This window comes from Dermacentor variabilis, chromosome 2, assembly GCF_050947875.1.
Source record: "Dermacentor variabilis isolate Ectoservices chromosome 2, ASM5094787v1, whole genome shotgun sequence".
Classification (NCBI taxonomy): domain Eukaryota; kingdom Metazoa; phylum Arthropoda; class Arachnida; order Ixodida; family Ixodidae; genus Dermacentor; species Dermacentor variabilis.
The window spans coordinates 161,295,843-161,321,367 of NC_134569.1; the positions used below are offsets into that span (position 1 = coordinate 161,295,843).

At 43.2% G+C, this 25,525-nt stretch overlaps 1 protein-coding gene across 1 annotated transcript in view; it reads left to right on the plus strand.

Annotated features, from left to right (window-relative positions):
• The first annotated feature begins 1,155 nt into the window (after positions 1 to 1,155).
• The window catches only part of LOC142570512 (uncharacterized), a 28,309-nt gene continuing 3,939 nt past the window's right edge, over positions 1,156 to 25,525 (plus strand). Inside the window, exons 1-2 of the mRNA XM_075678890.1 lie at positions 1,156 to 1,250; positions 23,655 to 23,695. Of these exons, the coding sequence (XP_075535005.1) occupies positions 1,156 to 1,250; positions 23,655 to 23,695 (136 nt within the window). The remainder of the gene's footprint in view (positions 1,251 to 23,654; positions 23,696 to 25,525) is intronic.

Here is a 25,525-nt window from a genome sequence, read left to right on the forward strand (position 1 = left end):
CGGCCGCCGTGGCCGGGATACGATCCCGCGACCTCGTGCTCAGCAGCCCAACACCATAGCCACTGAGCAACCACGGCGGGTTCATACAACTTTCGTGAACTACTTCAGGAAATTAAGGAATTTACAGTTATCCAGCAACTTCTGTCATGCGGTCGTCAACATCCCATCGTCGTAAAGCCGTCGTCGCAACGATGCAATCATACCATTTTCATCGTTTCCAAAAAAAAAAAAAAAAGAACCCGAGCAGTTTTTCATGATGCGGTCTCCATGCCATCGTCGTCATACCGTGTTTGTCGTTCTAAAGACGTCATTGCTACTTCATTTGCCACTGTGCTCACTTTATCGTCGTATTACAGTCGTCATCATGTATTACATCATGTATTACATCGTATTACAGCCATCATGGTCCCGGTTGAAACCGTCCAGTGTCAAAGCAAGCGGGGCCGACCTCGGAGACAGTGCATGTCGCACATAGCTGAAGCAATGACAATTTCAGAATGTGCTGTGTTGCCAGATTGGTTGAATCTTAATAGAAGGAACAAAACACTTGTGCGTGTCTTACTCCTGCGTTACACGAAACTACATTTACAGAAAAATACCTTGCTTTCCTTGATTCAAGGAAGTAAATGAACCGCCCATGGCTAACAGGTGATATTGAAATGGTGCCACCAATTTCGAAGTTTGGAACCTGGGTTTGTTGAATTAGGCTTCATTACTAAATATTCTTATCACATCCATTGTTTCCTGTGGTCTAAAACGTGCTTTTGGGGCACAGAAATGACAACAGAGTAGTGTAAATAATCAAAATGGCCTTTAATGGGCATTTCCCACACCAATGCCAGCTGGCCGAATCACAAACAACAAAACGTGCCGACCAGCGCTGACGAGTCGAGGATGTTCGAGTCACCGCGACAGGATAACTAGCGAATATGTTCGCCCCCACGTTTGAGACCAGCGCTCAATCGTTCGCGTGTACGGTCACGGGATCGGGGTAGCGTTGGAACGAACGCGTACGTTTATGCGGGAAAAACATAGCGGGCGGGAGAGTCCAGCGTACGCACTTTATAGACTGTGATTATATTGTGAATATAATAATATTTCTTATGATGATTATGCAATCACTGAGGATAAGCTTGATATGCTATCAATATTATAATGGTTATTTACATCCTCACGTCATATCCTCATGCCATCCCGAATGGCATCCGTGAATCACGAAAGATTATGGCCACATCAGGGGACTCAAAGAGGTAATTTACCTACTAACCACAATGCCTAATGAAACCACGACAGAGTATATCTTGGCGTAACCAGTACACCCCAAATGAAACTCCGATGAAGCCACCACTGTTGTTATCATCCTGGATGTAATTTCTATGGTATGACTATCCATCGTTTTCGTGTTATCATTTGCTCTGTAGATTTTTTCCCCTTCACTTCTTGTTTTGCATATTGCGTCGTTATTTCATACTTCTTCCTATACTTTTTATGCTTTCCTTTGCCCCCTTACTCAATGCCCTTCTTGGCTCAGTAAGCTATATTGAACAAAAAAATGAGGCTGGGCTCGACACGCTGGTGTAGTGGCGCATAGAGCACTATTGCATTAAAGGAACGCTAACGAGAAAATTGATTTCACCTAGGCTGGTAAAATGCCGCTCTGCAATACTAGGTTTCGTGGGCCAGAAAATTCGCAAAAAAAAAAAAAAGACGGGTGGCGACGCAGACATAATGTTCCCGCTCCAGCTTACCGTGACGTCATTGAGTTTATTTCTTTATTTATCGGCAAAAATTAAAGGTTTGTACTGTCGACGAGCAAAACATTGATGTTGGCAAATTTAGGGAACTTTCACTGTGCCAACGCAGCCCTAATACGAAACAAAAAGGGGCACCTAAGAAGCCTAAAGTACGCTTTTGGCTCAAGTTGGCGTCGATGAAGTTCAATGAACAGCTTACCCATACACAGTGTCACATACCAGTGACCCACGTTGGTCTGAAAGACGTTTCTAGAAGAGCACCACACACTCAGTGTTGCATACCGAGTGACTCCAGCTTGTCCGACGATTCCTTTTGAAGCTGGTTGACCGGGTAGAGCAGCCCAATTATCTGCCCATTTCACCAGGGAACACTCATTCCCCCAAGCTGGCGGGGAAGGGTAAGTAGCGCACATACATACATACATACATACATACATACATACATACATACATACATACATACATACATACATACATACATACATACATACATACATACATACATACATACATACATACATACCGAATTGGGTGAACTTCCCAAAGAATGCTGATAGTATTATTCTGCATTATGGTAACCAGTGATTCTTGTATAAAGTATTCTCTTCAATCGCTTTTGTCGCAGCACAAGAGCATCAAAGAAGGGACATACCGTTATGAGGGGTCCGATAAACTTATGAAATAGCAACATTGATTGTCAAATTTGCAGACGTTACTAAATAGAAAAGCCTCCTCAAAAATATGAGCGAAAGAATCAAAGATAATAATATTGTGGCCGAGCACCGTAAAAATTATGTGTAGCCTTACATATGGGCTATCTTAAATGTTAGTGATGGAACGCCGAAAGCGCAAGAGAGGTAGACGAAGGAGAACGTTGCTGTAGTTCTATTTCATGTAACTCAAAAGTAAATTAACTAGAAAACAATTGCGGGCACACAAATTAATATTTTTTGCGAAGTTTGACCGTTAAGATGCTTTTTGCAATTTATAAGCCGACCGGCTGCAGCTTTCACTTCACGCTTTCCCGTTTAATAAACGTAGAAAAGAAAGACAAAACGCCGCTACACATGGCACATTTATCTTCAGCAATTATTAAAAGGTTGGAATAGGCACCAAAGTCGACGCTATTTGTTGGCCGAGTGTGCTGCGCCATGCTTGGAATCTTTATATTGCACCGCAAGCCAAAACTTCAAGTGCCACATCGTGTCGTGCTTTGAATTTTGGCTTCGCGATGCTAGTGTACTAAACAAACTGAAGACCAAATAAAGGGCTCCAAGACACGTCTCTGTAGAAGCTCACTACATGTTGTGACCTCGGATTGTGTAGGAAGCATATCAGCGTCTCGTCAGCCTGCGGTATAGACAGCTGTGGCCTTCAAGAAACATGCCCAGGCATCGCAAATATTATACAGCAAAATTCAAGCTGAGAACAAAGTGTCGACCTGAGATTGACCGCGAACACAGCGTAGAAGGGAGGAGAACAGATGGAAGGGCAGCGAAGGGCCACATGGGATTTATCAGCAGTGGTCGCAGTAAATTGTAGCTTATTTCCGAGAGTATGGAGAGCAAAAAAGAGACGATAAATGGGACAGAAAGTAAATTTAAGATTCACCACATGCATAAAAATTGCCGCTTCCCATCTTTCTCAATTGCACTGCCTGTAAGATAACGTAGAGAGTTTCTCTGCCACCGCATATGTACCCTACATCGAGCATCCTTGTTCACAGCTAGCAGGCCGGCGAACCATTTTGGTGCGTCATCAATGGCATGCGTATGGTGTAAAAAGATCATACTATGGATCATACTACCCGTTCATATCACATGGTATCGTATCATATGGTCATATTGATTATACTGCCCATTCCCTTGTGCTGACAAGATATATCAGTATACGTACGGAATAGTTGGTACAGAAATCTAGCACTAAAATTTTCTGAGATGAGATCACTGAGATGATCACACCGCAAGTCATATAGCCTTACGTAAGTTACTCTCTCAGTTCATTTCAACTTCGTAAAAAGACGTTTGACTTTACGTTTTACGCTTAGGTAGAGATTTTGCGCAAGAAAGACCCAGATTTCTTACAGAATACTCAAGACTTACAAAAAGTATGAATTACACTCCTCCGAGGTCGCTTCTGGCCTGTGTAGCAGTTGGTAACCGATTACAAATTTATTATGACTCTTTTACCAGCTTACTAACCCAATTGAGTGCTGCATTACTGTGAAAGGTGAAAGGTTGAGAGAAATGTTCCATATTTCGCTTCACGACGTGAAGCAGCGAAGAAACAAAAGCACAAGAAAGATAACTTATATATATGCGAATAAGCTGACCACATTTCAATGTAATAGCGCCACAAATGAGAATGAAGCATTGATTTTGAGCATTCCTACTTCGTTAGCGACTGGACACCGGCAAAGTAAAGATTGCGCAACACAAGATTGGGATAGCTTCAAACCATTACAACAAGGGAAACAGCAGCAATGTTTTTGGTGCTTCCAGTAACGCGCAAAATCATCAACCTTCGTCGCTCCTGATCTCAGCTTATTATTTGTTTGCTGGACAAAAAAATAGTCTGCCACAGGAACGGAGTTAAGTGCAACCACTGGATATATAATCTCATCAGTATGATAACGTAGGTTTATTAGCAACTGTCGAGAATATTTAACCTGATGCGATTCTTTAGATTATTGAAGAACTCAAGCAGATGTACAACTCCAGAAACATTTCGGAAAATTATATGGTAAGAAAGCCGGAAACTTCAACAAAACGACGAAAGTGCCCTTGAAGAAAAGTGAGCACGTTTGCTACTTCACTCAAAGCTTACGACCGTAAAAACTAATGAAATCTCCCGCTCTCAGTCACCATCTTATATGATCTTAGGGAGCGCATTAATTTGATGCATTCTAGAACACAACACCAAACTCGCTAACCTGATTGTTGAATTTCAGAAGTGCGATTATGAGATGCTTTCATTAGTTGAAAATGAGGTCATAGTAGCTCTATAAAGGTAATCAACTATAATATATTAGAACTCGGGTTTCTGGTCGTCATCTGCTCAGCGTCAATAATTCACTTGTAGCGGCACAGGCATTAGAACACTGTGTGTAAAGAATCGATTTTTATTTCTAGCATGAAATAAAGCCTCAGAAGTAACATGCTTTTATATGTTCTTTACAGGGTATTGCTAATTTATGCTTCCGATAACCTTACATAAGTGGTAAAATGTAGCATGTACCAGGAAACATTTACGTTATTTGCTTATTCTGACATACTTGCAAAGAAGTGTTTCGAGCATGCAAGGTATTCTTCAGTGTCAGCAATGACGTTTTTTTATGAAAAGGTGCAGAAGTTGCAAACTAGAATATTCCCTCGAATACATTATAATACCCTCACGATGCTACTTGTGTTTCTAATTCGTCACCAGTGAGTACCATTACACTTACTTGAAAATGGGGATACGAACCATGACACTTCATAACTAAACAAGTGATTACTGAAAGGAGCTTTCAACTTCAGAAAAATTTATTTACATTCTGGGCTTCGTCGAACGTAATGGCAGCGCTAATTAGCGCCTCTACTATTAATAAAAAGCAATATTGGCCGACCGACAACGCTACATAGTTTTTTTTTTGCAGTTTCATGGTTCACAACTGCTAAGTGCCTGGTATTGGAGCGCTTAAAGTGTACGAGCACAATATCTCAAATATCGTAGGCAGTGCACGGTTATTCAGCGCCTGAAATTAGCACTGGAAGAAGGCATCGCCTCAGAGATTACTAATCACCACTTGGGGCCTTCAAAACGAGCCATCTAGCGAGAAAAGCGGGAAGCCTTTGACACAGAAACTACCTCAACATCGGCCACTGAAACCCTGAAAGGTAGAAACGCGAAGCCTAAACAAAAAAATCTAAGGAATCTTTTTACCAAAAGATCCTCTCAGATGCCACGTCGCCGATGCACCGGACAGCTAGGTGCTTAATTGAAATTTGTCACACTGACCCCAACGGTACTTTATAGTGATAACGCAAAAAACAGGAACACGACAGTAGACATGAACGATTACTTCTGCTCATTCATTATGGGGTTTTACATGCCAAAACCACTTCCTGATTATGAGGCATGCCGTAGTGGAGGACTCCTGAAATTTTGATCACCTGGGGATCTTTAACGTGCACCCAAATCTAAGTACATGGGTGTTTTCGCATTTCACCCGCATCGAAATGCGGACCGCCGTGGCCGGGATTCGATACCGCGACCTTGTGTTCAGCAGCCTAACACCACAGCCACTGAGCAACGACGGCGGGTATTACTTCTGCTCGGAGCTCATTTACTGCGACAGACGTATTGTTCCGGTATGCATATTCCCCTGGGGTTGCGGCTTGCCTACCTTTTCGGAAATAATCACCTTCACCCAATACGGGCAACTATACATGAACGAAATGGCTACAGTGCGCTTTCCCAGGAATGAGGGGTGCGGTCGTGTAAAGAAATGTGCTTCTTTTAAAACAAGAATACAAAAAAGGGATAATATATTATTTAAGAGTAAGTTGAATACCGGTGATACTACAACATGATATTGCGAATTCTATAAGCAAGTTCCGGCATTCACTCATATCTCATGTAAATGGTTGTCTTTTATCAAATGGAACCTGTGATCACGTGGCCTGTGCCCTCTGGTGGCAGGTTACTAGGCCAGCAAGTGGCAGCAAAACGAAGTACGTCCGCTTTCGGCGTCAGCTATTGGCGGCCAGAATTACCAAGCATTGCCGACATGCCAGTGCCTGCTAGAATTAGCCCCCCCCCCCCCGCCTTTCCGCATGACTGTTGCGCAACGAGTGGGGCCTCTAGCGCAGCGTCTGCGCCTAGCAAACCGCACTTCGATCGCGAGTGCGCTGGAAACGGGAAACTGCCAACTTACGCCCATTAGTTATTAGGTGCTCCCGGCGTATATTAAAGCCTAAGCATTCTAGGGCTACCACTCTCGGAACTCTGTCCTTACGGCCGCCCGTCTGTCCGTAACGTGTGACACGAAGCACTCCATGCATCGGTATACATGCGATCCTATGGAGGTGTATATTAGGTACCTTATGACTAGGTATGACTACTGAGATTTATCATTATGACTAGGTATACTTACCACTAATGAGTTATAATACTAAATAAGGTTAACGAGGTACTAATAAGGTTAATTACAATGAAATTAGTTAAGGTTAACGACGATTAATTGATGGTACAAAATGACAGTGAAGCTAATAAAATTCACTAGATTGGTAGATTAATCAAGAGTACCTAACGTTATATCAATCGATGCTAGTCAAGAATAATTAGGTGTACTTGAGATTACTTCGACCCAATTATTTTAATTGTTTAATAATTACACATACAAAATTATCATGTATTTTTTAAACTCTCACTAACGAATTTAGCAAGCGCCACCTTGACAAACATAATTACAATTAATTATAATTAGCAATTATTTTGCTTTAAATACCAAAGCCAAATTTCGACCTCACTGCACCGCTCTCTCCTAAACTGCTCCGAATCAGGTGAGGTTCATTCATGTTCCGCGGAGAAGCGAGGAGTCAGAGCTGCACGCTGCAGAATAATTTGGCAGTTCCTACTAACTAGCGGCAACTAATGTTGGCACTTCCACATTTCCAGTGCGCTAGCGTACCCAGCGCGGTTTGCTGGCAGCAGAGGCTGCACTGCAGATCCCGCCCCTAGAGCATCCGTCTGACTTGGGAGGGAGTGGAGCAGCCGTGTCTGGCTATTCTGGACGCCGATAGGTTATGCCACAAGTGGACGGGCTCGCTCTTGCTACCGCTTGTTAGCCCTCTAATAAGTCGCCGCATAGCACAGGCCACGCACTCCCGTGTTTCCTTTGATAAAGGAAGGACCACTGTATACGCAGCTTCCTTTCTGTGCGACATAATGATGTATGTTCTGGTATTCTAACTGCGTCCACGGACAAACGTTTGCACTCTTATACAGCGCCTGTCTGAGTAGAGTAGATTTAGTTAGATAAAATGTGTAACTTTAAGGAGTCTTTAATCCAAGCTGTTTGGCCAAAGGCTTAAACAAATCAGTTTTTTTTTCTTTGAACCTGTTTAACAATTTACTATTGGAATATATTTGACCGCAACATTTTTAGTGCCTAATGATTATTTCTGTCTCTTGTGGGGGTTGTAAGATTGTTAGCCATAGAGTGGCTAACGATCTAAAGAACGTCGGCACTAGATACCAAATCCCAGTATTGTTTTCTGCTCCTCGGAAAGTCTACAAGTAGAACAAGTAGAACAAGATTGAGATAGAAGCAAGTAGAAAACCAGTGTATCAAAAGGAGCCCGCGAAGGTTGTAGATTGCAGCGTCGGTGTGGTATATATGATTCCGTTCTCATGTGGCAAAGTATATGTAGGGCAATCAGGCCGCAGTGTTAACGAGCGCCTTAGAGAACATGAGCGATCCATACCGACAGGCACAGGTTACCATATAGCTCAACATTGTAAAATATGCAAGTGCAAATCTATGTTTCGTGATACTACGATTTCTAACAAGAGCCGTGATACGACCGCCTAAGAATTATCGGAAGCTTTCTTCATACAGGCGTTGGGGTCGCAGTGCATTAGTGTGCCTTCATTAACCTTGTACATCGCTGCATATGGTTTTGTTGGATTTTGTCGCATGAGTGCGCTCGGGTGATCGGATGTTGGTGGCTCCTGCACGTGGTGCTCACTGCGCATGTTCTTCTACATTCTGCTCTCTATAAAGGAGTGACGCAATAAAATGATGTCAATTGAGAGTAGCGCCTTGTCCTGGTCATCTTTCTCGTGTACGTTGTTCTGCGCTAAACAAAGTAGTTATAGATTCACGAAATCCAGCCCGCCAACGAATTGTAATGGGGGGTTATTATAAAAGTGGCGTTTTTTAGCTGCACCAAGTTTCTTAAAAATTGCCTGTGGCAGATAGCATAATTCTACCTCTTCAACTAAACTAGACAATGATGTGGTCATTACTTCTACGGTAATTGAAAATGCTTATCGAAACATTTACATAATTACACTCATTACCTTTGCCCGTGCCTACTTTAGGAAACTTTTTTCAGTCAACGAACCCAATTCACAAGGCGTATTCAGATGCAATGAACATACCATGAAGCGCTCGTTTCACTTCAATCTTCTCAAGTTTCAAGCCGACTTCCACTTAGGATTGCGCACTGATGCGCAAGGCTACTCTGCTACAATTTCACAGGGGAAGCCAATGGCCTCTTTGGCCATATGTGTTCGTTGTGCCAATAACATCTAATAATCCCCAGTTTCACAGTATAGTACCAGAAAGGCTTGTCACAGAGAACATCCGATGCTCGTTCACGATTGCCCAAGCACGTTCCAGACACTCAGTTGACTAGCGAAGAACTTGCCTTCGTCGTGTACCCTATCTCCATGAAGGAAGCGTAGTTTCAACAGGCTGTTCTAGTTGATTCCACTATTCGTGTGGTGAAGGCCTGTGTAAATGGGTCTTCCCCTTCACACAAGAGCCTTCCTGAAGGTCCGTGACCGTATTTCAGAGTCCGAGAGGAGGTTTCAATGGTGGGTGAATTGTTGCGTGCTGAAAACGTCGTAGTTCCTTCATCCATCGTGGATCAGCTTTTTTCCGCAGCGTAATATCCACCAGGCTAAAGGGCGCACAAAAGCCAGGCTTCGAGAGCAGTTTCGGTGGCCTGGCATGAACCGGTAGGTGGACAAAGGAGTTCACAATTCTAGCATATGTCGAGAAAGAGATAAAGAAGCAAAGATGCCGTCCGCACCTCTACAATCTGTCGAGTTACTTGAAAGAGCATGCTAGAAACTTACAAAATATATTGTTGGGCTTTTGTAGACGACGCCTCCAGATTGCAGGTTCGTCCTTACGCTTGTTGCCTACTTCTCAAAGTGGCTAGAGGTGAAGTTCTGCAGGAAGTCAGTACAAGAACTGTCAATGGGGTCCTGTTTATTATATTTTCGAAAATAAGATACAATGAAAATACAGTCTACGGTAATGCAGCCCAATTTACTTCAAGAGAATGTGTCTACTTCCAAGAAGAACGAGCAATGCACCCATCGCACAGATATGTTTGTCAACCGCGGGCAAACAGGCACATAGATCGCTTTAACCACACGTTTTATACTTTCATACAACTTGCCCACCTGGAAGAGCGCTCTCTGCGAATAGCAGTACGGGTCTACCTGGCTGTCCGCCGGTATACGCCACATGCTACGACGTAAGTGGTCCCTGGGGTTCTACTTTGGTGGGCTGCAAATAAGTAAACTGGGCATCCTATGTTTTTTCACCTGGGTCATTCGCAATGGGAACCGACAATGAACTCACCGGGTTACGGCAACGTGCCAAGCACTGAAAATAATACAGCAAATACTATACCGACAGGAGAAGAACTGCAAAGCCGACAAAAGTGTTGGCAGGAGACATGGTGCTTACCTATGTCATTTACTTAAATGTTTACCTATATGGAGAATTTCTGTTGCCGCTGTTTCGTGGTGCTTTCATTCCAAGAGACATCATGAATTCTGCAGAAAACTCATCAGAACTGCCAGGCTCCCACATCCGTCGAAGACCAGTAGGTGGGTCAGTCAAGCACTTCAACGGATAAACGTCCCACTTATTTTCATTGAGGTATTTCACTAGAACGTACGTCATGACGTCTAGAAAGTAAAGAAAAATACTTCTATCAAAAAGCGCGGGGCGCGAATCACCTAAAACTGTACCTGAGTAACTGAGCCTGAAAGCCGTTCAAGCGTGACTATCGTAATGAGTTAGAAAAACCTTTACCACACAAAATTAGCGCACTGAAACTCTCCTAAATAATTATTAATAATTTTTCTCGTATACTACATCATAAATGTGTAAATGGCGACCTCATTTGTAGCGTAATAAATATATACTACGACAAAGAAAAAGAACAAATATGCAGCTACGAAACTAGTGGTATACTATGCGTACTGTTGCAAAAGTCTACTTGAAACGTGGCTACGCATGTGTGCGCACGCACCTGAACACTAATTTAATGTTTATATCGCCGTCTATGAGTTAGAATTCTTGCAAATTTTTTATTTCTACAAAAAAGTGCTTTTTTAAGAAAGATTGCAGTGCCTCTGCAGATGACGCGTTGTTAGATACGGGACCTTTTCCTGAGCCTCCTTCGAGTTAACCAGGCCACATCGAATCGCGCCACGCCTAAGTAAGGAACGCAGAAGCAGATCTACCCCGTTCCCGAGGCGCGGCACGTGCAAACGCGTTGGCGTTCCGCACCTCGCGCGCCGCAGGTGGAGCTATTCACTGCTTGACTCTTCCCTAAAGTGTAGCGAGAGCCTGGTACTGTTCCAGGCGACGTGGGTCCCGAGGCAAGACAGCTGTAATGCACCATGAAACCCTGGCAGCAATCCCCCCATCCGCCTTTGTAAAGGCAGCTGCAGACCGGGAAATACAAGAGAGAGAAGTAAGCCCTCGGACAATTGGGGCCCAAGGAGCGACCCTGTGCGCCGGGTGTGACACAATAGCGCGGGCCCCTACCATTGGCCGAAAATGACACCTGAGCGGGCTCGCCGATTGGCCGAAAATGGCGCCACCTGAGCGGGCTCACCGATTGGCCGAAGGTGATGAGACTTCGAGACACCGAAGGGCTTAAAAGCCAGAGACCTGGAGCAGCAAGAGAGCATTCCTTCAATGATCTCTACGAGCTCCTTGCCACGGGTCGGCAGCAACTCGGACGCTGATGACTCGGACGCTGACGTCTTCCCGCTGATGACTCGTTTTATGAAACGTAATGATATTGTTTTCACGTTTCCCTATACTACATCGCGCATCACGTGCCTCGGCCTTGCTCGCGTACTTGCGTGCACGTCCAAGGGATCCGAGCGCAGCGACTGACTGAGAAGTCGAACGCGAAGGTTCGTCCATCGGAGCGCACAAGAGAACTCACCGAAATCCTCGCACCGACTGGCAGCGCTGTGAGGCGTAGCACTATATAAAGACCAGTCACCGGCGCCGTCTGCCTCTGTGACCACGTCACATTTTACACTGAAGCTGTTTACCTCTAGCCACCGTATGCATCGACGCATGCATTCTCAGGGGGGAGGGGTACCCAAGGCAGCTTACGTCCGCATCGGATACACGGCGCGGGGACAAGAATGGAGACGTGAAGGGGAGAGGGTGAATAGAGTGCGACGATGGCGCTGCAGCATTGGTGACGGGAAGGGGGATAGGCGAAAGAGTATGGCGATGACGTCTGTGCACGTGGCCTATGTTTGGGTAGTATAAGGTCACGCGCGTTGGATGTACCAAATCGGCAGCAGCAGCGGTTACGGCAAATGCATCAGAGGTGCGGTGACCAGGGCAGTGCTTGTGTTGGCCTAGTGTGGTGTCGTATGAAAAAAAATTATAATTTCATAAGGTATGCAGCCCATGTACGTCGCACAAGCATGCAACCCATCTATGCAGTCTAGAAACAGCTTGGCTTGTAATCCGTCCCTATATGAATGTTGTAGCCCCACGAAATTTTTTTACATTTCCGCCGAAGGATTGCCCATCGGAACGCCCAACAGAACTCGCCAAATTTACCACAGCGACTAGCAGTGGGTCAGTGCCGTCAGCGCCTTCGCAGAGGGAGGGGAATTATGGGAATGCTGGAATGATGAGTGGCGTCGGGGCCAGTTATTGGAAGAAGGCAAAATCCCGAGCAGTGGCACGAGCGCACCTCTGTGACCACGTGGCTTTTTTACACCATCTCCGGCCACGCTGTAGGAATTTACGATTCATGAGCCATATAACTACTTCGAATTAAGAACTTTAGTGTTTTCAGTGCGTTTCATACTTCGGCGCCTCCTCACCACGACAAGCCTGGACTTCTGTGTTGAGTAATATTCCCGTAGCTCTTTGCGTATCGATTCACTGCCTCGGCGGCGAGCTGAAGCGTGTTCTGCAGGCCTCCAAAGGAGTCGGTGCCCGTGTATAGGGTCACGCAGTCCGCGTAAAGGGCAGGAATTACTTTGCTGAGTGACTTCCTGCTTAATTTTTGTCTTACATTTGGCTGATCTCTTTGTTTTTGTTAACGTGCACCCGCGTGCCCGTCAGCCTTTAGTGCTCGAGTTACGAGAACTGCGCTTATCTGCAGATACCGTAGGCGAGGGTTATGCCTTTTAGTAATTAGCGATATTATTTATATGCCTCCTAAAACGCTATGGGGCTGTAGGTCGAAAGTATGCTAAGAATAAATGCCTATAATACAACCGGACTTCGTTATTATCATAGTTAACGCTGTAATAAAGCGTATAGATTGTGTACAAGCGAAATGCATGGACAGTTCATGTACTACTCCAGAGGAATACGACGGAAAAACAGCATTTTATACTTAACAAATGCGTTACATCGTATGGGCTTATAGCGTTATTCCTTTTGCGGGGAAGTGTTGTGAGGTATATAATTTTGTTTGTTAAAAAAGCGGTCAATATTTTAAAGAAATAGGACTTTTCGGAAAACTTTTGCGGAAAAAAGCAGAAGCACCCTTTCTGCGTAAGCCTCTTCGAGGGCATGCTCGGCTGCGCTTCTAAGCAGAATCCAGGCACGATTAGCTAGGATAGCTGACTCGGTGAGTACGAAGGGCGAGAAGTCACTGCCATGAATGTCAGAAGGTGACATCTGCGCAAGCGCGATTAAAATGCTGCTCGTTGTGCAGATTATGATGAAACAAAAATACTGATACGAGCTCTAATTGAACTCGCAACGTTTATCTCCGGAAGGACGGTACTCCCAGAAGAGGGACGCATCACGTGCAGGCACAGTGCAACAGAAGTAGCAGCTCGCCAGGATGCCCCCTATACAAGAACGGTGCCGACTCAAGTGAGATTGCGCTGCACACAGATAAAAGCAGCTAGGCAGTCACAGGAGCCACAATAACAGGAGAAGGTGATGGCAACGTGAGCAAAGCAGCGTTGGTCGGATGTTCAAAAGAACTGAATGGAACGATAACCAACGAAGTAGCAGCCGAAGTAGAAGCAACTCAGAGAGCACACCCTTCCCCTTTGCTTGTTACAATTACAGAAACTTAGGAGTACGTGAAACCGGATTAGTGACTATATTGTCCATGAAAAAAACAGCCGATATTGTTTTCAAAATAAAACTTCCGTAACCAAAAGGAGACAATCGAGTACACACACGTTCCGGTGTATCAACTACGCAAGTAATCACAATTTGTTTCACTTTGTTCCTCGAATAACCTTCACTGTTTCTACAATAATGTCAAGTCTTTTACAACTCGCCAGGTTACAAGTGGCAGCCTCAGGATGACATGTACAGAACAAACCACACGTAACTAATTACTTATGATCAAGTACAATTTTAGGCGCTTTTTATAGCTGGATCAATTTTTTTTACACTTTAGGGCTAACTGTAATTCCGTTAAAATTTTTGCAGTAACCAATTACATGTAATTAGTTATTTCATTAATAGGAAATTGTAGCAGGTGCCGCAGCTTGGACAACTTGTATGCTACTGGAGCTATAGTACATAGCCTGCCACTGTGTCACGCAGGAGCCTCGCGGCTATGCATGTTCGGACAGGTGCTGAGTAGCTGTTCAGCCATTTTCAAGATATCGGGTGATGGAGTGACCAGGTGCTGCTAAGGTTTCGTACTGATGGCTGCTTCGACACTGATGCAAGGACATGACCTATGGATATTTTCTGAGCTTTTCACTGGACCTACCAGCAGTGCCTCCTCCGAGCCTAAGCCACAATGGAACGTTGAGCTTGATACGGGACCAATACTCGAGCATCTGGGCATGGAGTTACCCCAATCTTACACTGCAGCACCATCTTAGATTGTTCAGCGTTAGCGACTTTTAGTGGCGCTCCTGATCTCCTCGTAAGGAAGTAGGATTGAAAATGAGCAGAAATTTTGAAAACAAATCGTTAGCGAAGATCAACAACATTTGAATCTCTGCAGAGGACGCACTGAAACAGCCAGGCAAGCTAAGTTTGTTTACTTGTGCAATCCTAATAAAGCGTGGGGGCAAAGTAAATTAAAAGTAATCGATTACATTTTAGAAACTGTCAACCTAATTTCGTGGGGCAGTAATAAGACACAGAAATCAATTACATTTTCAAAGAGGCGATATTTTCTGATGGGCTACTTTTTCCTATTACCTGTACAAATGCGGTTACCAGTAGCCACTGAAGTGAACTGGGATTGCGCCGCGTCCTATCTCGAGCTTGTTGCGCTCGCTTTATTCCCACTAGTAGGGCGCGCCTGTAGCACAATATGGCTTGAATTCTGCAGTAGCAAGAGGTGATGCATGATAAAACATAAAAGAAAAGCATTGTTAGCTACTGTAATTAATGATAATTATATTTTTTACTGAGTAATCCATTGTGTATTATGATAATCGGTGCTAACGTGTTTCTAAAATAAATTTTGGCCTGAAAAACGCTACGGGACACCCAAAAATACGAGAAGCTGGCAATGGATAACAACAACCATATGAGCCGAAAGACAATAATGATAATCATAGCCCGTGATAATGCCAATGAGGACAACACTCTTGAATGGATCGATGGTTCACAATGCGCAGTGTCTGGGTGTCATACTGACTGGTGTCGAAGATTTATTTTGTTCGGACCACCCATGGAAAAGGTACATGGTTATGCCACCTACAACAGATTATGTTAAATTTCAGTGAGGCTTTATTCACGCACATTGGGCTAGCTAGAGTACGATCCTTGTCTGATTTCAACTGCTTTCTATTGGCTAAATCGTGATTGATAGATCCGATATACCCTACGCTTACATTGCCCCATTTCAATGCTGTTTCTTCGCGGAAGCTTTGTAAGCGGCTGACATATCTTTTGTTCGAGCATGACAATGGAAGAGCCTGAACCTCTCAGAACTTCTAATATTGAGGAGCGCAAATTCTCGCACCAGTCAGCTAATGATCGTCTCCTAAATGCTCAAGGGTGACAATGAATAGATAAGCATATCTACAAAGCTGCCACACCATCACTCGCACGGCCAGCTAAATTATTCGTACGACCCATATGATATCTTTCCATTGTCTTCGATATGCAGTGGTAAGTTTTTCACATGCCATGTCCTCAATATATAGCAGCCCCTTAAAACAGCTGCACTCAATCTGGCTCCGGAACAGCAGAGCGCAGGTAAGGACGTTTCCATGCTTAAGCGCTTTCATGCATTCACTAATGAATACCACAATCATATTTCATGTCATATTAACACGTGTGAAGATTTTTATACCATATTTAGTTTATCATTTGAATATTCATTGGCATTCGCTGGAGTTAAGAGATTGCTCCAGCCCTTCCTTAGTTTTTGTTAGCACATTTATGCAAGCCCTGTCTACGTTTGTAATTTGGTTTGTAATTGCCATCAATCCTCCCTAAAAGAAAACATGTAATCTTTATTGACTCTCTACAAAAGCTGCGCTTGGTCAGAACAGGCTTCCAGTCAACCAACTCTCTACTCTTATTTCTGAAAATGAAGACGAATGAGCATTTTCTAAATACTCATCGTCATTCTAACCTATCTTTCGGCGTTCCGATGCTGCCCCTTCGCTGTGGTGTAGGACCATTTTGTTTTCTGGTTTGGTAGTTTAACATGCTCGACACATGCATACAATTACCGCTGATAAAATTTCTTGTTCTCTTTTAGCCCCCTATCCTGCGTACGTGGTCACACATTCGCAACATTTTCAGTAACCAAACAATTTTTGCAGATATTCTTTACTCAAGTTGGGGCAAGACTGTAAAGATTATCTTGCTTTTGTGGATGTACAGCAAGCTAACTACTTGTTCTTCGCCAAAAACCTATTTATTGAATATTACTTTTGTCATAAACATCATCACATGCGTGTAATGCAAGCTCCCTTACAAGCGAGTGACTGGTGCAGCAGCAACTAAATACCACAGCGCACAAAATAGAAGGTCATGGTAACATCTCCAATTTTTACAGCAAAAGCTGTCTACGGCTATGATCGCGGGATTTGTTTGTGGCGTAACCTAGAGAGAAAACTATCATCATCAATGGCTCATACCCACCGTAAGGCAGAGGCTACAAGCAGCAAAAAAAAAAAAGCGAGCAGTGCATACATTCTTTGGAATCAGGCGTATGCCATACGGAACAGCATATGCTTCAATAACGTACAAGCTCAAAACAAGCATCCTAATCACATAATTAATGACAAAGGGCCCCTGGGCCTACTTGAAATGCACCGCGTGTACGCTTCCCGCTTAATATTACCATAGCGCAAGCTGCCGCGGCGACGGCAACTTGACTGTATAGTGTACGAATCAGGGAGTGACGGAACTACACATTAGTACGTAAACGAAGAATCCGCCTAGCAAGTGATTTCTGTTGTGACAGTGCTACGGGAAGGCCACATATAGTGGGGACTCTTGAAGAGCAGCGTACATACGAGGCGCGACGAATTTTTATTCTCTCTGGTGCTCTCTTTGAAGGTGTTGAAGCAGCGGCGAAAGCCAAGTCGCAGGCCGTCAAAGCGTCTTAGGCTAATAATTAGGTAAAGCACATGAGAATATCGCCAGGTGAATAATTGAAACCTATGTCACAATGGGTAATTGTTCTACATGCCGCTTACAATTTCGCTGTCCAACCAACTTCACAGCTTGGACTGGAGATCATTTTAAAACGATCGAATTAGTCGCTAGGGCTACGGAGCATACATATAAAGAACATATGCCACGAAGCTGTGGTCGTCCTTGTTTCCTCCAAACACATAATTTCGATGAAGGTTTTCTTACCCAGTAATGAAAGGTAAACGAAAATGTTATATTATACATTTTATACATAGAACTGAGAAGGCTCTTACTCAGTATATTTGACATACTTGTGATTCGGAATTATATAGAAGAGGAGGGGGGTGAAAAGGACGACGACGGGATTCGTCCTTTTGTGGTACGATACAAAGAGAATGAATGAAAACGACGTAAACTTATTGAGAGGTGTTAACTTCAGAAAGTGGACCAATGCGCGAGCCGCTTGCTGAGCTTCACATAGTGCACGATTCTCCTCATGGCGTTGCATTGCTTACGGAGCGCACGTGAGGTCTTCACGGAAACAAGCCCCTGTTTTGCTGTGCTTGCGGCACGTTAAGGAATCAGAGGATTGGCAGCCAAATGGCGTTAAGGAATTTTTCCGTTTAGTTTGGAAAGGGGGCTTGTGAAACGTGCGAACGTAAGGACGAAATCCGAGACGTGCGTTGCGGACATACTGCACTTTGTTGTCGCGCGAGCAAGTAGATAATACGAGCATAACAAGAGAGAATGTGCGTTATCATGGCATAACAAAATTTTCAGACATCTTTCACATGATAAATTGCTAAAATCAGCACTGATGCATAGTAAGTCCCAAGACTTGGTGGCCTCGAGTTAAGACGTGCGGCCGAAAGCAGTAGGAGGCGCGTTGTATTTAGTGCGAGAAATAAAAGAAACGAGTTGTCGGCTGTGTAGTTATACTGGATAACGCTTTGAAAATCCTCTAATCACGCCGCAGTTTTTCGTGAAATTTCCAGGAAACTAGCAAGATGGTACGAGTTAAAGCTAAAGGTCCAATTATACTGCAACGGGTGTTTCCAGGAAGCCTAATGTTTTTGAAAAGTTCAAAGCCGAGCACTGGTTCGTTGCATCGGGTGACGCACTTGCCACCCGCCGCAGTGGCCTAGCGGATATGGTGCTGCGCTGCTGAGTGCGAGGTCGCGGGTTCGAATCCTGGCTACGTTGGTAACATCTTAATGGGCACGGATTCTAAAAATACACGTGTCCTGTGAATTGGGGGCACGTTAAGGATCCTCCGATGGTGGAAATTATTCCTAGCTTCACCATTGCGCCGTGCCCCATAATCAAATTGTATTTTTGGCACGCAAAAGCCCAGAATTCGATTCATTCATGCTTTTGCCGGTCTTTTGCTTCATCTTTGTTATGCCGTGGCCATTAAGCACACATCGGACTGTTGCACCACCCCAATTCGAAACGATGTACTACGTCAAAAATGTAACGCTAGCAGGGATGCCTGCCGTGTTGGAAGTCATCTCTACCAAAGAAAAAAATCTGGTGATTCAAAATGCCGCACGAAGTGGATCTGGAGTCACTTCACTATCGCTACGGTTCGATCTTCTGATGCCATGAAATATGTTTACCATACATAAATTGATTTGTTTAGTTAACTGTCAACAACCTTCTAACATAGAACCAATGCCAATTGTTGCTTAGTGAACTTTCGTTTTCTCCTGCGCATTTGTAGACAATAGTGAGTAGCCTCGAAGATGCTCCAGCGAAACCATACTGCTACGCTCATGAGAATCATAAACTAGCAAAATATTTGGAACGGAAGTATTCTTTATTTCGCACATAACATTCTGAAACGGATTGCTCTTGCCATCACAAGAAAAAGTAAATCTGTAGTGTCTATAGTTAAACACGTATTCTAAGATAACGTTTGGTCCCTTAGATGCCACTAAAGGAAAAATATTAGACAGGCATGACAAACTACTTTTGAAATAGAAGATACGTCAGGTTGACAGGGAGCAGAGCCTTGCTGAGCTAAGAAATAAAGCGCAGGAATTACCAACTACGTATTCCGGTACAAATGCTTGTGACGTCTTGAGCTTAGGAAAACATCAACTGGGACTTATTTTCGAAATTATTGTTATGGGAAAGAATAAGCTGGTCTTTCCAAAAAAGCCATCGATTCAACGTGGTAATTAGTGAGAAATGTGCGAGCCAAAACGTGTTTTTGCTTTAAAGCCTTGACATCGTGTGCGCTTTAATAAAGAAGGAAAAAAAAACGTTTTAAAATGTTCCTTCACTTTTCCTGCTAACAATCAGCGTTCGTCCTGGGATTAAATCTCTCAAATCTATTTACAATATTTCAAGCCATTCAGATAGCTCAGTTTTGCTTGTTAGTGTCCGTTTAATCACGCTTCGGATGCCGGCGCAGCAGATCAACTTGTGTATACGCCAGAAACGATGCTCAAAATAAATACTTCAGAGATGAGACCAGTTATATACGTCCATGTTCGTTATAAAACACCTATCGTTAATTTATTTTCATTCATTCTCTGGTAGCCACACCATGTATTGGCTAAACACCATTTAAGTATCCAAATTCTTTTTTTTTTCAGAAGCGTGAAAATGAAGATTTTCATTTTTCTAATTCTGCTTGCCGTGACTACTTCTTTCGGTGAGTCGCTGGAGTTTCCTTGTTCTTATGTGAAATTCTGATCATATGCAGCGGTACTTCAAATAAGGAACCCAATTCATTGCGTGGATGTGTTTGTTCTGCTGTACGAGCGGGATCTTCCTGCAGGGCATGGTATTTTTGTCGTGTTCCACTGGAAAGCAATGAACTATCTCCCAGAAACGATTCACTCGTACGAATATACATGAAAAAGGAGAAGATCACTTGACGTACAAACTTCACTAGGAGTAATCAGCAAGGAACGCTTATGTTATAGACACTGAGAGAGGTTGTGAAGAATGGTTGAAGTCGACCTCTCAACGCTAAAAGTGTATCCCCATTTGGACAATTAGAAACACTTTAAGTTTTCTTTAAATCCTTCTCCATAATCTAGACAAAGCCGAAGACACTGCTTTGAAGAAACTTCGCGTGCATGTGTGATGTGCTTCTTTAAAGATTCAAGGCGCAACCATTTATAAGGAGTCCCTGTCATTTTTTCCACTTAACGCTTGCGCAGGCAAAATTTGGAATAGACTTGTTAGCATCCAGCGCTGCATATCCACAGGGCGACCAATCTGTCAGTTTTATGGAAATCCTAAAAATTGCCTGTGGTAGATAGCATGATGCTTGTCCGTGAGCTAGATAATTTGAAGGGACGAATATTACTAGCACGAGAAATGGAAGCACATATTCTACTAATTAATAAAAATTCACTAAGGAACTTCCGAATTATTTACCGCGCGGCACATGTCGAAATTTAAGGATTGTAGCCGGTCAGCTTGCAAGGCGCATCCACTTGAAGTGAATTTCTAAGATGACCGCAGTTTCGAGAAAATATTTTCCAAATTGTGGGACGAAATACATGTACGTTCCAGTTACTTTTGTACTTCAATGCATGAAAGAGTGTTCTGTTAAAAATTAAGGGAAACAACACTTCATTTTTAGGGCAACTTTGTGGGTGCATAACTCTAAACTGGCGACATTCTGGAAATTCAGTCCAAGTGAATAAGCCTTGCATCTTCACCGGCTACAATTCGGTTATCAGAAAATGTGCCGTAATGTAAATATTTAAAAACATCATTAGCAGGCTTTTGTTAATTACATTAATATGTTCTCGATTTATCGAGCAAGTAATGTTCGCTTTTCTGAATAATCTTGCGCGAGGACTGCAAATATGTTATATTCTACAGGCCATCTTTAAGAATTCCATGAAACCTAAAAATGATCCCAATGTATAACAGAATACCTGTGTGTCAGGTTGTGAGTCTAGTTGTGACTTTACTATATTTCTGCCACCTTAAATTTCAATAGTAATTCATTTTTCCACACCCCTTCTTCAAGTTTAGCTCTCGGAAAGCGATGGTAAAGAACCACGGAAGCACCGGAAGTGCATCGGTTAGCCAGCGTGAAGACGCGTCTAGGTTAAAATCACGAGCAAGCCCAGTTCGTTCCACGAAACATTCACTACGGGAGGTATTCATTCAGAAAGGCAACGCAGTATTTTATAGAAATTTTTATTTCTCAAGTACAAATTGCAATCTTTGGCAATATATTGCTACTACAGCGTTCAAGTTACACAAAATACGTTTGGAGTGGATTGAGGAATTTTAGCATCACTTCTAATTTTTTTAATGTTATTTTTTGACAATATCAATTAATAGGAGAACATCATTTTGTTTCATTCCTGTATGAGTGGTTCGGTGGAACGAGCCTTCAGGAAGCTTTCTGTGAAAAAAGAATTCTGTCCCTAAAATTTAAAGCACCTGCAAATGATAGTCTTTGCAACGTAGGGCTAGGAACAGAACGTCCGTGAGTGCTTTTGTTCGTCTGGTCAGCCAGCGTCTAGAGAGCATGTCAAACTAATGCGGGTTGGTCTTGCTTTCATTCGCTTCAATTACCCTTAATTGCTATTGCAAAAGCTTTAACCCATTTGGATTTCACGAGTAATAAAAAAATACACGCATAATAGTTTATTAGAAAACTTGCTGCCTTATTAGGTGCAAAAAATTTAATTGATGCAGGAATAGTGGCTCCTTTTTCTAAAAAAAATTTAGAAAATGTTATCAATAAACAACGCATGCAGTTCTGTTTTAGTGTTCGCGTCGCTACTGGCTGCGGCTTAGACACACAGAGGAACAGGAAGTCTAAGTTTAAATATACTGTCCGATGAATAGATGTATTGGAATTATTATTCCTGTTTACATACGTTTGCAGGTAAATGAAATTTTTTGTGTTATTAACTTAAGATTGCTATTTTAGAAGCTAGTTTTTCCTAAAGTGAAAGAATATTTCAGAATAACGCTTTTTGTCGAGGTAGACAAGATTTACCGATTTATCATGCCACCAAATCGCCTCACGCGAATATTAACAATAACAACTAGCTGGTAAACACGTAAAGCCAACTCTATTTATTGCAATATAGTGCTATATGTATAATGATAAATTTACATAATATAACAAATATAAACTAGTTCCCTGTTTACTTTATGGATGTGCCAACCCCAAGTATATCATTTTCGTAAATGAGAAATTTATTTTCTTTTCCATTGCCCCTTTCCCACATTTCCCAGACGCTGCCATAATGTAAGTATGTTCTATTGCTTATATATTTCTTTCACATCTGAATTCTGATGCCACAATGCGCGAAAGCTTTTGGCTAATACAGGAATGTAGGATTACGACTTCACACTTTCTAACAGCATGATTTCACTAGTAATCCAGGACGTCGCATTTTAATCTCATGGTTACATAAATTTTGTATTGTTTGACCGAAAATATTGTTAGAAAGTACATTTAAAATATTCATCTTTTTCACTGAAAACGTTTGGTATTTCCGTAGTAAGACATATTAAAACAATTTCAGTGCCCTTCCACTCTGTAAAGAAGGATAACCGGCGAAACTGTGTATCTGGGCCCCTTAATGGCGAACTGCACCTCTGCCGCGGGTCGACCCGGCATTGGACTATCTTCCGGTCTTTTTTCTATACGGGGACACGATAATGGGGAAAGTAGCTCTTAAAGTCTTCACTGTAAAAAAAAATACCACTTGGGATACGCTTAAGCGTTGCCTTTATGCATAGAACGCGATAGCATTGAAGGTTTCCCGACTGCTTCCCAGGCTTCCCTGCGACTGCAGATTGTGCAACCGCAAACTTTATCCTTGATTGGTGGCAGCGAACGCTATGCACGAAGCCGAGCTTTCTGGTTCTTCCTTTTTCTTGGCCCCACCCCCTCCCCGGCGACGCCGCTTCCGCAGAAGATAGAAACGCAGCGCGCCGCGCAATGTTTGCTAGAAAGCGCGCGCCATTTTCTGATTGGTAGAAATGCGGTGCGCGTCACACTGTGCTTGGTAGACACGTTTCGCTCACGCTACGCCCGATCAACTCACTCTGCAACGTGGCCCTTAAAGTCCTCGCGTTAATACAGAGCTGCCAGTAATTTCCCGCATCATGCCATTTAAAACATTAAATTTAAGCCGCGTTTGGAGCTAACAGGTCCCATATGACGTAATTCAAAACACACGCTTTGCAATGAAGGATATTGCTTTTTGATCACTTCCAAGCCCGCGATACGCATTTAGCACTCCTTTCTTTCTCGACAAAACTTGAATGATGAGAAACTTTTAAAAGAAATCTATCCTTTCCAGTCAAAATGCAGGAGGCATTGAAGAGGAGCTCCTTAAGAAAGGTACGTCTTCACTTACCTAAGGATGATTTTTAGTAATTCAAGCAAAACGTGCTTTTTAAAAATTTCATTCCTGCGGCTCACCAGTCACGAATTATTCGTATAATCTGGTTTAGAAAATAGAAGAGGGCAATTAAGAAATCACGTAGGAAAGCAACTACTGAATACACCGGATTCATTCTCCAAGCAACGCTGTGAAGATATTAAACAGTTTTAGTATAGCGTACGCTATACCATTGCGTACGCTAGGAAATAGCGGGTTGCCACTGCGCATGCGCTGAACGCTAAACGAAATAGCGGATATAGCGGGCGTACGCAACGCAAACGAGTTAGCGTTAGCATTTTTGCGTGGTTTGCGGAGTTTGGAGGAAACATGGCGGCGGTCCCGGCTGCCCGCTTCGAATTGAATTTGGCGTTGCTTTTGTAAAATGCACTTCGTTCGTAGCAAATGACTGTGTAAACGGCTTTCGCTTAGTCTCAGGCAGCTTCGACGACAGAGTATTATGGATAACCTCGTGGTTTTTTCGAGATCGCTTCTCGTTTCGAACGAGTCGAAGCCTAACGAAAGAAACGTTCGAGATGTCAGCGCCACCTATCGCTACAGGCGCGAAATAGCCGCAACGACGGCATATGGCCTCTGAGATTCGAAGATATCGCCGGCCAACTAAAATTGTAGAAAGCGTGCACTGCTTAGCGTACGCTATATTATAGCGAATAGCGTACGCCATAGTTGCGTACGCTAAACTAAAACTGTCTATTGGCATAACGTGCATTTCCGTAACTTTACTTATGTAAACAATGACAGTCGAAGATCAATCTATGAAAATGTACATACCATAATGAAAAGGTTTCTCAACGAATACAGTGTCCTTACAGTGTTCGTTGTGTTCGTACAGAAAAGAAGCTCCCCGTACAGTAATATTCGCAATAAAGTTATTCTGCACGTATTGCGTGATGTGCTCTTCGAGATTGGAGTGACACTAAACACGCCCTACTTGCGCTCGAGGATGCCATACTATGACGGTTACCTTCCTAAGGACGTTGCAACAGAGGCTCCTCTGCACCCTCGATTTCATGACTCTTTCCTTGTACCACTTATTTCCGTACGCTGAAATCATCCCAACAACACTTCTTCAACTTGTAATCAAGTGCAATTGAAGGCAGAGTGCTTTTTTGTATAATGTCGTTCATTGGAAATAACGGCACGGGAGAAACCATGTGGACCGGACAGACGCCCTCCAGAGACACTCTCCCCATTGTTTTTCCCTACCTTTATTTCCACTTAGCGACAGTACATGATGCACTAACTGGCCCAACTGTCAACGGTCCTGCTTCTTTTTGCGTTTTTGGCATCACGAGCGACGTACTATTACCAGAAAGCTGACGTCATGTCAAGTCAGGTGCACCTTATTCAGCTATCATCCATACCAATGCATTTATGCCTGCAAACGTTACGCCTGTTTTGTTTTTTTCATTTATTGGCTCTGTGCCTGTTCCCGAGCGCCTAGGCAAGGTTCTGCCTAATCCTACATGTTTGAGTTTTTAGAAGAAGACACTAATCATATACTTTCATTTTCAACGACACTGATAAGTTACAAGTCCTAATTGGGGAAACCTTCAATATACGCGACAACCGATTTTCATTCGTTTAGATATTTCTTTGTACAATCAGGTACTGGGAAAATTTCCTACAGGAGTGTAATCTTCAACACCTTTCATACGCTGGATGTTAATCACAAATTAATGTTCATTTTGTGCGGCTGTTAAGCTTACGTGAGACTCTGACTTAATATTCATCGGGCACATACTTTTACATTTTCTTGGTTAGCTTCC